Below are 16,649 nucleotides of genomic sequence, written 5' to 3' on the forward strand. Positions count from 1 at the left end.
TTTCATACGAGTTCTCTTTTACTTATCTCATGTATGTTATGTAGCCTTTTCATTATATATCAGTAATCTTACCTTATTTGGTGTAGGGTGTGTACTTGATCTTCCATCAGATGATTTTGATGTGGGGCACAGGCTATCACTCAGAACTGGAGCCACCTAAGAAGTTTCACAAACTCTTATTAAAAACACATTGAATTTCGTCATAATATCATCAAACAAGAAACAAGGCTACCATCCTCACTCATACAGTATGCAAACTGCGACACTGTGATGCTATGTTATGAAGTCTATGACAACTACTTCTGAATTTAAGCTTTGATTGGGATACGGAATGCATCTTGGGCACAGAAGGTTTTCTTTTGAGCCACAGTCAAGACAGACTAATCAAATGTATTGGCTGGATTTCATTTATTTCATTAACAACCTAATTGTATATTCCATTAAAATATTACCATCATTGCCTTCAGGTAGTTCAATATTTTCATATATTTAATGTTAAATACATACGTTTTCATAACAGCTTTAAAGCTTTTAACAAAACCAATTCTAGGCTTTTCAGGTCATATCAAAATTACAAGTATGCCAAAGAAAACAGGTACAGCTAAAAGTGTTATTTTCCAATTTCTACTGTGGTTTGATAAGCAACACAGCGTTTTCTGTCATTTATATGGGTTCATGTTGCGTTACTATGTTGTAGCAGAATATTAGTAAAGAGCACTAGTGTGGCATTAGAGGTAATACAATAGTCATAATCTTTATCTTTCAGCATTGTTTTCTGATATGAAATGCCTTCAACATAACTTATACTAACTATAATAAAGACTTGAAACAGTATACTACAACAGTAGCCAAGTGTTCTTAATTTCGGTTTATTTTTCATCACTGAAACGAAAATAAAGAATTACGAAGAAAGAAGTCTCACGTTAACACTACTTACTTCCCCACTGCCTGAAGCCTTTTTCTGCTGACATTTTCTGACAACCTCCAACAACAGGGGACCGCTCACAGTACTTTCTGCTTCTATAATTCCCAAATCTCGAGCTAAGTTTTCTCGACCATCAAGTCCATTTAGCTGTAGGGGCGAAGCCCATTAAAAACAGAAATAACTGTCAGAAAACACAATATTAATCTTGTCATACAACTCCATAATTTTTGGTCTCATTTAACACAGCAATATTTTGACTAAACCATGATTATTTCAAACTTCCTGTTGATGTGGGCTAGAGTAATGATAGCCTACTGCACCATTTACTTCTGGTCTGCACCTGAACTTCTCACAGACCATCCAAAGTTGTTTTAGTTGTCATTAGCATGCTTCAGGATTCAAGGATTTAAACGGTCAAGTTACTTTAGCCTATCCCATTTAAAAGTGGATCCTAGGACACCTAGGCAGTGGTTCCAGCAAATTCATGGATGACAGAGTCCCCACTCCTGGGCATATAGAAGTGCGCCAGCAGAGGTCAACACTTACCTTCGGTCTGTTTCACTTCACAAAAAGAAAAAAGAAAATGCGTTTGGACAGAAACAAGGATGAAGTAACTCAGTATCAGCCAAAAAGAGGTTGACAGGAAAAAATAAAGAAAAACACACTTTCTAAAACTGAGCTTCCCATTCTAGCAGAAGCACAATGCTGCAGCAGACCCAGGTAGGTTGGCCTAACCTCAGAATGGCAATACCACAAAGGGCACCAGTTAATCTTGAACTCTTACGATTATTTAGTGACACTTCCTATCAAAACGCTGGTCAAGCGAATACTGAAGGAGGCCACCACTTGTGAAGCACGCTGAAACATGGAGGATAAAGAGACAATGCAACAGTCTCTCAGAGACAGGGGCTAGTAAAGGAAGACAAAGCAAAATCTTTCAGCACTATACACAGCAGTCTTGGCCAACTGGCTTAAATCTGGCCAAATTTCATATATGCACTGCACTAGGTGAAACAGATGTTTTTACTGGAAAAAGGAAGGGGGCATTTCAAAGACCCTGAGATGCCTTTACAATGCGAAGCACTGCTCCCAAGAGCAAGTGGCAACGTGACAGAAAGCATGACTGTTTCTATTTGGTAGCGTGAACACAAATCTTTGTACAGATGTGTTCTAGTGCAATGAGTGCAGCTTAGGCTATTTGGCAAAGGGCAAGGGTGTATGGGATTTTCTTTGATTAAGCCCCTAAAAAGAAACATGAACTTCGGAGAAACAGAAGTCAATTAATTGATTTAACAAATTTGGATTTTTAATAAATTAACTATTTAAACTGACATTAAGGATAAAAAGGAGTATTTGAGATGTAAAGAGAAATTCTTCTGTTAAATGGAACTGTTTCTACCCCAAATCTGTTAAAACCTTTATATCATAAAGGGAGACAAAGGGACAAACATTATTAAAAACCTCTAACTTGATATCAAAAGCCTAAAAGCAGTTGGACTACATGATCATTGTAGGTCCCCTCCAACTGAACTACTCTATTCAATCCCTTTTTGTCCTGTGCATCTGCACAAAGTCCTTTGTTTCACTGAAATGTCTCTCAGGGTAGGTTACTGACATTACTTTAATTTTCATATAACAATACTAATTTAATGTCATGACGTAGTAAAACTATTGGCAAAAGGTGTTGCAGGAGCATTCTGTTGTATGTACTGTTATATGATTGCATAAAAATTATTCATTTAATTCCATATTAACATTATCAGGCATTTTTTTTAATAAAGAAATATTAGCATATTAGCACACTTTCCTGGAAGGTATGTTTTTATGGCAGTAAGTACCTTTTACAGACTAAATATAAAAATATATTTAGAACAAACACAAGCAAGAGGCTTAAACAAATCTATTATAGCTTCTGTATTCATTGCCACGCACTCCAAACAATCAGCATAGCATACAAATAAAACCAGTATATCTTACTGTGCTTGATTCAGGCTGAAAGACAGCCAATGTAAAATCAAGATTGAAAAACCGTAGAAATTCTGCAACAAGACCTGCTACCAAGCGACCTAAAAAGGAAATGAGAAGAGTGAAAATACACCAGACAATTCTTACTTCAAAGATTTAACATGGCTTCAAGTATGAACATCTACATTGATTCAACGCTCCTAGAAACATCATTTAGACATACAGCAAATTACCACCACATAGCTAATTTGTATGCCAATTCCCTAATTTCTAACTCAGCCATCTTATCAAAATTATTGAAGTCAGCAATACTGCAGGAACATAGAGACTGTTTACAAGATTCAGGTGTAAGACTATTTCTTCAAGCTATTCAGCTGTTTTAAAGACATCATTTTGGCATTTCTCCTATGTGTGCATTCACTACTGTACCTCTACAGTGAGTTTTCACTGGTTACTGCTTCTATTGGTCTAGAATGGCTCTGAGTTAGCATGTCATAACTCACCGTGAAATATTAATTTAAATGCATTAGTCACCCCAGTTAAAAATACAACTTCAGCAATATTAACTTCAAAAGTTATAGACTGGATTTATTCTGACTGAATAGTAATTATGACAGTTGACAGGAACAAAAGCATCCTTTGCCGTGAAGACTGTACTGTTAATAAAAGATTCAAAGATTTAACCTTTTGTTCCCTGTTTTCATTATTTTGGAAAGTATACTAGACAAAGAACTTACCATCTTTTGTACCTAAAAAACTTTTCAAGCTTTCATTTACCAGAGGTGTTTTGTTCTGTCAAAAAGGAAAAAGCAAACAGTAATTAACATCATCCTCATACTAGCAAGAAATTGAGAACCATAGCAAGTTGGTGTTTTGGTGTATGCTGTTTCACAATGATGACTGGGACACATAACTCACGTCTTCAAAATCTACCTTTGTACTAATTCTACTACCTACAAGTAAAAGCTGCAGAGCTATACATTTACTTAGGTAAATTGTCTCAGTATTTCTATTGTAGAAGCTACAGAGGTAGGGTAATTTCACCAAAATTCTTAATAGCATACTTATTTTTATTTACTTAGTGATTAAAAGGTAAGTTAAGCAGTTAACTCCCAATGTGCTCCTCTAATATAGTGCCAAGTTTAAAGAAATTCAGTCCGACTTTAAAAATGGGAATTTACAAATTATCTAGACAAAGCATGGACTGTGCTAATTAGTGACTCACAAATCAATACTAATCATCTGTTAATTAAAAGACTTTCAAAGGTATTATGAAAATGTTTTTTCTCCCTTGTGATATTTGCCTGCTTCAATTGATTTATCTGTTTAAAAATAACAATGCGCTATGTTTGTCAAAATTGCTCAGGGATTTTTTAAACCAAATTCTAAATGCCGTTCCTAATATATCAAAATATACCAGGTAAGAACCTAACTCAAAAAAAAAAGGATCTGTTATAGGTACTTATCGCTGTAATCTTAAATGCACACACAAGAAAGTGCTGTGTGAAAAAAGAAATATCTCTCGCTTAATATTTAGGAATTCAGAGTAGCAGTAAGTATTAATATATTTTCAGTGTCTCTACAGTGTAAAATTAAAATATGATGATACATTTAAGCCCTTTGAAAGAAGGGCGAGCTGAGATCAACTGTAGCAAATCTCTCTCCAGCCCTATTACTCTCCAGACAGCCTGGGAGGTTGTTCCCTGGGTACTCGATAACATGCTGAAGCTTCCCGTAAGAGATGGCACAGTTCTGTTGTATCACTCTTCCATGATGTCTTCTTCAGCAGTCTCACGTGAGATTCCTGGAATATGGAATCTCATACCATAGAATACCTACTTCCCCTCCTTCCTGATGTCACAATAACATCAGTTGGGCAGTTTTCCAGAAAGAGCACAACCGTCTAGCTGGTGGAGGAACAGAACAGCTCTCCATTCCTCTCTTGAAACAGAGCGCCTGAGCATAGAGCACCCTCTCCTCTCTAGTTCTATAAAATGGAAAGACACAGGAAATGAGGCAATGCCAGCAGTAGAAGAGGTCACGAAACTAGCATCTGCGTACTACTGCAGCACTGTTACTTAATCGCTCTAGTAGCACATACCCTTAATATTATTAAATTGGCACAGTATCAGTACTTAGTCCATCTCTTAATTCAGATTTTTTCCTTAAATATAAGCAAATTATCCTGAAATAAGCCTACAGCATCCTTACAAGAAATACCAAAAGCATTAACATACTTGGCAAGTTACTGCATTAAATTGCTTTCACAATACACTTGTCAAAAAAACCCACTATAATATTTTACATTTCAAAAGACATTATTCTGATTTGATAAAATCTTGATCAGTCAACTACTGTTGTCAGGTTTTTTTTTTTTAAAAAAAGTCGTATCTGAAGGAGAAGATACACAGTTGTTCTGTCAGTGGGACAGAGCAGTGTAAAACCAGCAAAGATCGTTACTTACAACTACAGTTTCCAAGGCTACGTAACAATTCCTATTTCTAAACATTGGGAAACACCCTGGTGGTCCTGTTTTGTGTTCTTGAAGCATCACACTCTTATGAGGTAATACATAATGTTCTCTTGTTAAATTTCATAAATAGAAAGTATTAAAGCTATCTAGATTTAATTCTACATGCAGAACTATCAGGATGTTGAATTTTTCTTTTTTTTTTAAGGAGCTCTTACCTCTACTTTCTCTTGTTCTTCTAATGCCAAAAACACAGCTGCTCGCAACTCTGCCTGCCAAAAAGAACAAAACAGCGTTTCTACAAGCACTGTTTTCCCTATGCAAATAGAATGCAAAGAGCCAGCAAGTAGCTTAACAGCTATTTGTTTCTCCTCAAGCAACTTGGCATCTACTGTAATCTACATCAGTGCAATTAAGACACTTAAGATTACGGGCAATGTGACTTGAGGCTGAGAAAGAAGAGTTTTCAGTCTGAGAACAAGGCAGTGGGGGGGACTGGATACAAGACTTCCTAAATTATTTCTTCATACACAACAAGATTCCAGGTTACCTACATTATCTCCCACTAGTTTTGTCTGAGAGTTAAAAATCCACCTCTTTCAGGCAGCTTTGAAACACCTGCTCTTCATTTACAATTCGTTCAGGAAACATGAATGAATAGCTTGTGATAATACATTTTTAAAAGTTAATGTTAAGGTATACAAATTCCTATGATTTCTTGTCAGATCACGTTCAAAGAAATAGAATTTCTCAGGGAAAAGAGAACAGATTTCTCGTCATTCAAGTATTCCTGTACTGGGGTTTTACCTAACTGATCCTGAACGTCTTAATATCAAGGAACAGAATTCTCCTAAAGACTATTTTGAATATTTAAGCTTAAGCCTTGCCTACTCTTTAAAAAAGTTTTTTAAACACTACAGTTTCTCTACTCTTTCATTGAACACATCAAATGGACAATATATATATTACATTTGAAGGAGGACTTCACCACTTTAACTCTTAATCTAAGATTTTGGAGTAGCCAGTAGATAACACTGTAGTAATAAACTATAAAAAAAGACAGGGCTACTCTGTATGCCAGTTTTCTCAAGCACAAAGAAGAAAGCAAGCTTTTAAAGAAAGACCAATTTCCATAACTAAGAATAAGAACAATATGAAGAGCATCTGGATCCTCTCACGTATATTATCAAAGGTAACTGAACATGGATTACCCCGTAACTGTTCTCTCCCACCAAAAAAAAAATCCTTTCATGGGAAAAATAAAATAAACACTTCTTTTTAAGCACAACCCTCTTTGGACACCTTTTTAAAGGACAAAATGTAATGCAAAAAAGCTAAAAAGGTTTCCCATGAAAAGATGTGTAAAGTGCTTACCCCAATTGCACACAATGACGCCGCAGTTACACTTGTTCAGGTGCTGGGGTACAGCATTCAATCAGCAAATCCTCTTACAACCCATTAATTTAAACATTTTTTTACAAAAACAGCTTACATTTAACTTCCCCACGAACAGCTAACAACTTGATTATGAAGTCTTATGTCACAATGGAAAACCTCAAATGATTGCAAGGCTGACTTTCTTTTCCAATGATGCCACAGAAACCAAGTATACTAACATGAGAGGACAAGAATAACAACAAAGCGTTCACAAAACACTGATTCATGAAATTACAACTGTTCAAAATAAAAGACATCAGCCATTATGTGTGTGTAGGGGAAAACCCCCTTAAGGGTCTAGATCATGAGACTGTGGAACAAAATTGTCTGAAAGGAGTTGCCATTACACCGGCTGTTCTAGAGCCTGACCTGTTTGAGATTTTGGAACAGTATCACAATGGTCATTCTTTTCCACATAACTGTGATTATACTCACAGAATCATTAAGGTTGGAAAAGACCTTCAGGATCATCAAGTCCAACCCCCAACCCAACATCCCCAGGCCTCCTAAACCATGCCCTGAAGGGCCACATCTACACATCTTTTAAATACCCCCAGGGACAGCGACTCCCCCACCTCTCTGGGCAGCCTGTGCCAGCGCCTGTCCGCTCTGGCAGGGAAGGCATTTTCCCTCATCTCCAACCTAAACCTCCCCTGACGCAGCTTGAGGCCGTTCCCTCTCGTCCTGTCACTGGTGACTTGGGAGCAGAGACCAACCCCCCCCTCACTCCAGCCCCTCTCAGGCAGCTGCAGAGAGCGAGAAGGGCTCCCCTCAGCCCCCCCTTCTCCAGGCTAAACCCCCCCAGCTCCCTCAGCCGCCCCCCAGCACACTTGTGCTCCAGACCCTGCCCCAGCCCCGCTGCCCTTCTCTGGACACGCTCCAGCCCCTTCTTGTCCCGAGGGGCCCAAACCTGAGCCCAGCATTTGAGGTGCAGCCTCACCAGCACCAAGTACAGGGGCACTGTTATTTGCCTGCTCCACTCCTCTAGGTCCAATCCAGTGGCTTTTAAATACGGACTGAGTGCTTTTCTTCCTCTTCTCATCTATTTGACGACATGGTGTCCATTTCTCCCAGATATTGCCATTCCCCATTAACAGCAGGTTCACCTTACATTTCCTTTAGTGCCCAATTAATATCCTTAAGGTCAGGACCTCATCACCAGAAGACGATGCCACTAGTATTTATTACTTCTCCCTTTGGCTTACCTGCATCATCTAGAATACCACCCTACAGCCTCTCCACAGATAAGCAACCCTTTAATCCTGTGAGCATCAAAGTAAGCCTGAAGTTAAGCGCACCTGTACTATCTCCACACAGAAGGTTTACACCATTCCAACACACTGACCTTCATTCTTCAAGGTGGGTACTGCTCAGGTCATAGCAAGGTATTCTCAAAAGATCATCTCAAATTTAGACATGGAACCATACACTTGAATGAGTGTGAAGTTAAAGCAGTAATGCTCAAGTTCATGACAAAAAGTGAAAAGAAACAATGAAAAAGCTGAGGCAAAAGGAAAAAAATCAAAAATCACCCCAATACAAGGAGATGAATCATACTACGTAGCAGGATGGTCGTAAAGGCTTTTCAGGACCTGAGCCAAGGCACAGAGAATTTGAACACCAGAGACTAAGACCACCATCATCAGGTATGGTCAGAGCAATTTGCTCCCACCAGCAGATATGGAGGCTTATATAACTGCATAGATTAACCCATTTACAGTGTTCTTCTATCCCACCTCCCTTTTTTTTAAGAGCGTGAAGGTATTGCATTTGTCTTTGCCCTGGTACCCTTTGGCACCAGCCCAATCTGTGTTCCATACACTGTTACAAATTGCTCTTGCCACCTCCTATTCCCCACTGCCCCATTCTGCTAGCAGTTTTCAACATAACCCACTTTGAAGAATTTTATTCAGTCTAGCAGTAAATCAGACCAAAGCTAGACACCCAACTTCCCACCCGTATCCTTCCTAAGTCTTCAGTAAAACAGGGTTCTGTCAGTAGAGCCATGTGTTGACAAGGGGACAGCATGTATCTATCACTCTTGCACCCACCAAACCCACAGACTTCCTTCTCATCCTGTCAGAGATGCCCATTCCCTTTTATCCCTAAGAAGTTTTATGAGGCAGCGATTTGATTTCACTGAACTTAGCTAAAATGGGTAAGGCTGGCATTGTATATGACAACCGCTATCTACGCTCAGTGGGGAAACGTATGGGTCAGTAATTTGAAACAAAAGTACACTTCCCCTCCTCCTACCAGGCATTTACAGCTCAGACAACGCTGACTCTTGCCGATTGCTGTTGCACTGTAAATCAGAAGCATGTAGTTCATGAAAGCATCTTTTCTGCACTGGGCTGGAGCATCCCTCTTCCAAACCTAGGTGAGTTTATCCTGCTCTGAATAGAGTCTTTCACGTGTGTCTGAAGTACTGTACAGGAAAACAGCTCCCTCAGGCTGCAGTTCCCTTGGAAAGGGGAAAGCAGTTCTTACTATCTCAGGAGCTCCCCAAACACATTTTAGACAGCATCGCAGAAATGCCAATCTGATTTGGCAATGTGCTCTTAATAGTAAGACAACAAGCCCCTACCTTAACAAGGTTATTAATCTGATTTAGCACACTTGTAAAAGCCATCCCCAGCAGCTTTCATCCAGATACTTGATGAGAAGTAGAAGGATAAGTGTCATGGTTTAGCGGCAGCTCAGCCCCACACAGCCGCTCGCCCCCTCCCCCACCGGTAGATGGGGGAAGAGAATCAGAAGGGTAACGCTCGTGGGTTGGGATAAGAACAGTTTAATAGTTAAAGTTAAAAGAAAACAACAGAAATGCAATGTACAGGAGAACAACGAAAGGCGCAAAGCCCCGGGGGAGGGGGGAAGGGAGGGGAGAGGGGGAACGAACCGCGCGCGCCGCAGCCGCCCGCCGACCCGCCACCTGCCCCCCCTCAATATACTGGTCGTGGTGTCACGTGGTATAGAATGAACCTGCTATTGGCCAGTCGGGGTCAGCCGCCCCCGCCATGGCCCCGCCCCTCCCAGCCCCCCGCCACGCGGCAGAGCGCGGGAAGCCGGAAAGGTAGCCGACCCCCACAGTGAGGAGAATTAACCCCTTCTCAGCCAAAACCAGCACAGATAAGATAGAGACTGCCCAGGACCGAAGGATGACCCATAGCCTATAACTGCCTCCCACTTGCAGACTCCAACCCATACGTACGTAGCATGCCCCTGGAGTTTTCTTGTATTGTGGCATTTGTCTCTTATTGTGCTGGAATGCATTTGTCCAGCACTTAAACAAGAGAGCTTACTGTCCCAGGACAAAAACGTGAGACAGTTTTTTCAATAGGAAAGCACCTGGGGACTTCAAACTCATTTCTATGCCTCAAAGCGTGTAGGCACACCAGTGACCAAGGTGACTTCTTATAACAAGCACTAAGCACGAACTGTGGACATCGCTTAGTCACCGCACACTGGTCTCTGCACAGCTACACAATTCATTTGCAAACATCCCGATATCCCAACACCTTCCAAAGAGGTCTCGGCAAAATTATTTTTTCCTATCAAATTTTATTCATACTTCCTACCCCTGAGGCAATATTTTAGGTGAACAAGCAATAGCTTCACAACACTGATCACAATACGCTGTGGAATACTAGATCAAAAAGCGGTGACTTTAATTTCATAAAATGCTTTGTACACTTAGTACAGTTGAGTATGACATTATCTGCTAGTTGACAATGCCTTGCTGTCCATTTCACGCATCTCTCAACATCATTTCCACAAACCCTCAGAGCCCTGCAGCTTTTGCAGAAGTCGTTCTAGGATATTTTTTGTCTCATCAAAAACCCATTAGCAGAAAGCATTAGATAAATTTCAGCTTGCCAAATGCATATGCTACCACCTTTCTCATGCAGTTTTTGAAGCTGCATATAGGCAACTTCATATGTTCCCTAAGAAGCAAGGGGTAGGCAAGTTCAGCAAGTGTCAATAAGAGAGACATTCACTTCGGAGATCTGCAACAGGCCAGCTGGAGGTGCAGAACTCTCCTGCAAGCTTGCATTCACAAATCATTACTGACAGAGGCATCAGTGGATGGTGGGGTTAAATGTATGTTTAGGGCAGTGAAATAATTAAAGTAACGCGTAAGTTTTTGCAGGGTAAAAGAATGCATTGCTGCTGAGATAAACGGTTTACAGATCTTCCAGGCAAAGCACATCTGCTCCAGTGCTACAAAACAACTTGCTGCATGCACGATCTCTTGCATATGTAAAATTTAGTGGCACATGGGCACCTTTCCGAACAACTTTCAGCATCTCCACTTCCTAACTCCAAAATAGCTGTCTTATACCTCAGTAGATACAGAGCAAGACTGGCACAGCATTAAGCAGTCTAACCGCTGGTGATCACCCCAGGCTAAAACCCCGCGTGCATCGTGCTAAAAGCCTATACACACCACAAATCCAAAGCTGGTGACAAACCGTAAACAGCAACTTCACTACCAATGTCGCTCCGTACCCACCACTCTCCATCCATGAGGCCTGTTCTTATCTGTGAGCAGACCAAGTAAAATAGTTTGCATGACCTTTTTTTGTCCACTTCAGTGGAAAACTCTTCAACTTAGCAGCCTTAACTGGCTAAGAATGTTAAACCGGCTGGCTGAAGGATAAAGAATGCTGGAAAAAGAAATAGGAAGAATCCATACCACAAAGGAAGTAGTAAACACCTAGAAGTCCATAAATTCTAAATACCTGCAGCTACATTTATCACATGCTTACTCTGCATGTCACAAGTACTTCTCATTCTCACGTTCCTGAAGGTAGGATACATCCACAATGTTGAGAGGATAACACTGTCATTTAAATGTTGAATGTCAGTTAATCTGAAATCATTATAAATGGTTGTATTTTACTTAACTTATAAAAATAAGAAATGGGTATTACATTAAAAAAAATAATGATTCCCCTTATTCCAAGAAATTAGTTGACTTTCTGATATGAACTGTTGCTAAAAAAACCAAACAAAACCCGCACCACCCAGAAAACAGGAGATTACACTGCAGCACACTCATCACAACAGTTAATAATTCAAAGACATTTATAAGCATTGTTCATTATAGTATATGGAATGACAATGAAAAAGCAAATAGGACAATTTTTACTGACCTATGCATTAACAGCTTATTTTAAAATTAGTGGTTTTGTCCTAACACCACATTATTTGCCAGTACCTCAGCTGTCTAGGTTTTGAACCAGATTAGCAAGAAATTAGCAAGAACAGTATCAGCTGGGAAAAAGCATTATCAGTCATATGATATTAGTGATGCTAACCTCCCTCATCTTTGTAGCAACAATAACTTCCAGAGAAGATACAAAATACAGGTGGCATAAACTTATTTTTCCAGAACAAAAGAGATTAAAAGATACAAACCAAAACAAAATAAGATAACAAAGGAATACAGTAAGAAGCAGAATGGCTCTTCTTGGTCTGATGATGACAGCTTCCCTAGGAGAGAGAAAGATCACATTCTCTTCAGGCCAGAAGAACTTCTCTGTTGGTACAGCATGCATCACACAGAATCAGTGATAGTTTCACTGAAGTACAAATACCCAGTTATATCCTGTATGTTTACAGATTTCATTGGGAAGCAGTTTTATCCATCAGATTGATTCCAATGATTAATGAATTTTATATATATACACATACACACACGCTCTGCAGGAGGAAAGACGGGAAATTCTCAACTGCAAGCAGCAAATATATTTACACACCTTCCAGTTTTCACAATATGACTTCATTAAATACTCCAGTGTTCAAACTCTAAGGTGAATAGAGAATTCATGAACAGATTTTTAATGTGTCATACAAGTAACTTTTTTTAGCTAAATAATTTACATCAACACCAATGCATCCAAGAAATTAATTCCAAAATAAGAATAAACTAATAAACCGCAATCCATTATAAAATCTGTTATGGTGATGCCTTAGTTCTCTACTAAAAGTTTCCTTCTAAAAATTACTCAATTGTTACATTACAAAATTTATTAGCTGGCAGCCTGATGCATCCTATCCACTGAAATAATTCCACTTGAACTCTAAACCTTCCAGAGCCATCTTTACCTGTAGTGCTTCATACCAATTCAACTATACATTGACCACATAACTGTCATTCGATTCGTGTATCAACTTCTATAAATCTCAAATACATTATAGTTAGCTTTCCAGCCTCATCCATCTTGAAAAAATGCTCAGTATTCATTCTGAAGCATAAAACAAACAACTGCTTTAATGATATGTAAGTGTTCGTTCAGTCCTACCACATAATAAAAAATGCTCACGCACAATAAAAACACTATTGATCACAACTATGTTTTATTTTAATGAACTGATGGTGCAATTTTTTTTATGCATGATGTAATCTAATTTCAATTAAAAGCTAATTATTTAAGGAGAATTGTTCAACCTTAATTCTTCTGGAAGACAAAAGGCTTTTTGTCAGGTACTAGCAGAACAAATTCTGTAAGTCATTAATACTATCAATTAACAGACAGCCATTAAAGCCACATGCCAATTAACATTTACAGCTAAGAAAAAAACACCATGGATTCCTCAGATAAGCAGCCTTTACCAGAAGCATACCAATTATTAAACAGTAACTCCTAGTATCAAAGGGACATAACCCAGTAAGTAGGATGCAGTTTGAGTTTTTTTAAGTCATTTCCTAGTTTTCCTTAAGGATACCTTAGAGCATATAGGGCACTACACACTTTTAGCATTCCAGAATAGTGAAAATTGCAATAAGTACATTCACAAACTGGCAGCCATAGTACAAAAACTTGTATACTACACAAAGGCAGGAATTAAGAAACTACAGCTCACATACCCAATATGAGCTAACTGGCTTGTGATTTTTTTTTAATTACCATTTTATTATCACCATACTTTTGTTGGTTAACACTATGTGAGAAAGGTTAACAGGTGGCCCAAAAGGCCTGTTTGACACTTAACTAGAAAAAGGTTCTCGCTACTCAAAATACAGTTATGTGAGCTAGAATCTTCTTCCGGAATTTATGTTTATTTACGTAATTTATGTTCACTTATAAGTTCTTATGGAACTTATAGGATTTAAATAAGGATTGTCCATTTGAAATAGAAGAACAACACATTTTTAATAATACTATTTTGCTGTAAAGTATGATAACTAGCCCAAAATCCAGTAGGCTTTAAAGTACACACACAAAGATGCTCTCATTTCCATTACTCATTTCAGCTGTTGAACTGTTCCTGAAATATCAGCAATGATCATCCACCTTCTGAATGCTTAAAGCAAAACACTGCAGATGAACAGCCCCACCCTCGATCTGAAATTCAAACATCATTTCTCCTCTATCTTGGAAGGGAACCCAGCAGTTCTCATGCTTCCAGATCCGTATGGCGCTCTGCTATACACAGTAGTTATTGCTGGAAACTTCTGACATGAACAAGAATCCATGGAACCAATTTTCGTATCCTTTCTGACACAAGCTCAGGCTACACCACAGGCTTAGAGGTTGCATATGCTCCACTACAACACTCTTCCATACGTTTTCTTAACACAGCATTATTTGTTCCCCATAAGCAGGCAGCATCCCCAGAGTTTCAGGGTTTAGCAAGCCTCCAAAAGGCACCTCAAGCAACCCACACTCAAAAAGAACAACGCTTAAACAGCGACCCTCAAGGACCCTTAACTGAAACATTCAAGAGGGGCTTTTCATATCGAAGCAGAGAGAAACTATCCACCTTATCCCAAGCCACCCGACGGCTGGATGTTCCCAGCGGGTTTGGCGGCAGCAGCAAGTCAGCTCTTGCGGCCACCGGGTTACCTACAAGGGCGAAGCCGCAGGGCCGGACGCCGGGCCCCCTGCGGCGGCCGCGGCTCCCCGCCCTCCCCCGCCCGGTCGCCGGGCAGACCTCACGGGGCGGCCAGGCCTCGGGCCCTCGGCTCCACGTCCGGCACCGACCGGCTCCACAGCGGCGCGCAGGCAGGAGCCGGACCCGGCCCCGCGCCGAGCCCCGGGCCGCGGAGCACCACGGGGGAAGCGGTGCCGCCGCCGGGCCGCGACGCCGAGAGAGCGCACCGGCTGCAAGCGGCAGCGAGAGGGGGCGAAGCCTCACAGCCCCCCCACACCCCGCGGGGCCGCTAACCGCCGCCAGCCCCCCAGCCCTGCCCGGTGTGTGCGGCGGAGACGCTCTCCTTCACCCCACCTTAATCTTATTGAGCACCCCGCTGCTCTCCAGCGTCTGGACCAGCAGGTCCCGCAGCTCGGTGTCCTCCTCCGCCGCTGCGGCCGCCATCTTGTTTCTCCCTGACAACGGCCCAAACTGCGCTAGCGGCGAGGCGAGCCCGGCAGATTCGCCTCGGGCGCTGGGCGAGGCGCCAGCCCAGCGGCGGGCCCGAGGAAGGGAGGGCGCGGCGGGACGGCGGCCGCTCCTCAGCAGCGGCCCGAAAGGGGAGGTAGCGAGGCCGCAGCCATCCGCGGCCCGCCTCGCGTAGAAACTGCGGCGGCGAAAAGGCAGCGGCCGCCGGCGGCGCCGCGCCAGCGGCGGGCGGGAAGTTTAAAGCGGGGGATAGCGTTAACGGCTGAGCTGCGCGGCCGCTCGCCGCCGTAGGAGGCCCAGCAGCCCCTTCCCGCCCTCCCGCTTGGAGCTTCCCGCCACGCTCGAACCCAGCGAACGCCAAGCCAAGCTGTCCTCTCTGGCGGCTGCAGCCGCCCCGAGTGGGTGCTGACACCCTAAAGCGGAAGGAGAGGGGCACCGGGCCGGGCTTAAGGAGCGAACAACCTCCTCTCCAGAGCCGAGCGCGCTTCAGCGGCGAGAGATCATGGAATTAAGGTTGGAAAAGACCTCTGGGATCATCAAGTCCAACCGCCACCCAACACCCCCAGGCCTCCTAAACCATGCCTTGAAGGGCCACATCTACACGTCTTTTAAATACCCCTAGGGACGGTGACTCCCCCACCTCTCTGGGCAGCCTGTGCCAGCGCCTGACCGCTCTGGCAGGAAATAAATTTTTCCTAATGTCCAATCTAAACCTCCCCTGACGGAGCCTGAGGCCGTTTCCTCTCATCCTAAATATATAATAAAGAATTCAGAAGCTACGAATATTCGCAGTGAGCAACTATACCCCCAAGGTGGGCAAGATGTTGCTAGAAGCTGATTTTACAGAACACGCAGCAGGTGGCACTAATTCCTCAGCGACGCCCTAAGGACTGTCAAGCCTGGGAGGGCAGGTGTCATTCATCCCGCCCTGTTTCTGCTGAGCCTATTTCTACAGCCGCTCAGAGAACATACTCCTGAAGTTTGGAAACCTTAGCCGTCGTTCACTTCAGTACAAAATTGTGTCAAAGTAAACGCACAGCGCTGCACTTCTCAGGGAAGATGGTAAGAGTTTCAATCTAATTTTTCAAAACCCTATCAGAAGGAAATCATAAATGCAGAAACGTAATGTCTGGTATTACACTTACCATTTTTATTCATCCACTGAATCTCCAAACTTGAAAGACAAGACCCACTTGACAAAATAGAGATTGCAAAGGGAAAAAAAATATCAGTAGGCTTAAAAGAGAGTTTATAGTTTGTAAAATTCATTTCAGCATTTCAGTAACACTGACTTGCTGCTCTCAAATACATGTAGCATATTTTGAACCCAGTCTACAGATAACACTTTCTGAACCCTGCAGAACACCAGAATATTACTTAGCTAAATGTTTGTCGCCTAGACAGCAGGAAAGCATTCTGATGGTCCAGCTGCCTATTCAGCACACAATGTAACGTCTCTTAACTGTCTCTCTCACGTTTGAAGGAAATGTTGCTATCTTGAAT

At 41.7% G+C, this 16,649-nt stretch overlaps 2 protein-coding genes across 5 annotated transcripts in view; one reads left to right on the forward strand and one right to left on the reverse strand.

The window, feature by feature from the left end:
- The window catches only part of CEP43 (centrosomal protein 43), a 30,047-nt gene extending 14,722 nt beyond the window's left edge, over positions 1 to 15,325 (reverse strand). The window contains exons 1-6 of one of the 4 annotated variants that reach the window (XM_075089641.1): positions 15,033 to 15,325; positions 5,579 to 5,632; positions 3,628 to 3,682; positions 2,903 to 2,991; positions 938 to 1,072; positions 73 to 156 (exon numbers count right to left, since the gene is read on the reverse strand). In XM_075089641.1, coding sequence (XP_074945742.1) covers positions 73 to 156; positions 938 to 1,072; positions 2,903 to 2,991; positions 3,628 to 3,682; positions 5,579 to 5,632; positions 15,033 to 15,122 — 507 coding nt within the window. In that variant the 5' untranslated portion in view covers positions 15,123 to 15,325. Of the gene's footprint in view, positions 1 to 72; positions 157 to 937; positions 1,087 to 2,901; positions 2,992 to 3,627; positions 3,683 to 5,578; positions 5,633 to 9,053; positions 9,200 to 9,384; positions 9,498 to 15,032 lie in introns of those variants that run through there. The other 3 variants (XM_075089640.1, XM_075089643.1, XM_075089642.1) reach the window with 3 other exon arrangements.
- A 484-nt stretch (positions 15,326 to 15,809) lies between these two features.
- RNASET2 (ribonuclease T2) overlaps positions 15,810 to 16,649 on the forward strand; it is a 30,546-nt gene continuing 29,706 nt past the window's right edge. Inside the window, exon 1 of the mRNA XM_075089644.1 lies at positions 15,810 to 16,208. The gene's annotated coding sequence lies outside the window, so the exon portion shown is untranslated. The remainder of the gene's footprint in view (positions 16,209 to 16,649) is intronic.

Source organism: Phalacrocorax aristotelis, chromosome 3, assembly GCF_949628215.1.
Source record: "Phalacrocorax aristotelis chromosome 3, bGulAri2.1, whole genome shotgun sequence".
Lineage (NCBI taxonomy): Eukaryota > Metazoa > Chordata > Aves > Suliformes > Phalacrocoracidae > Phalacrocorax > Phalacrocorax aristotelis.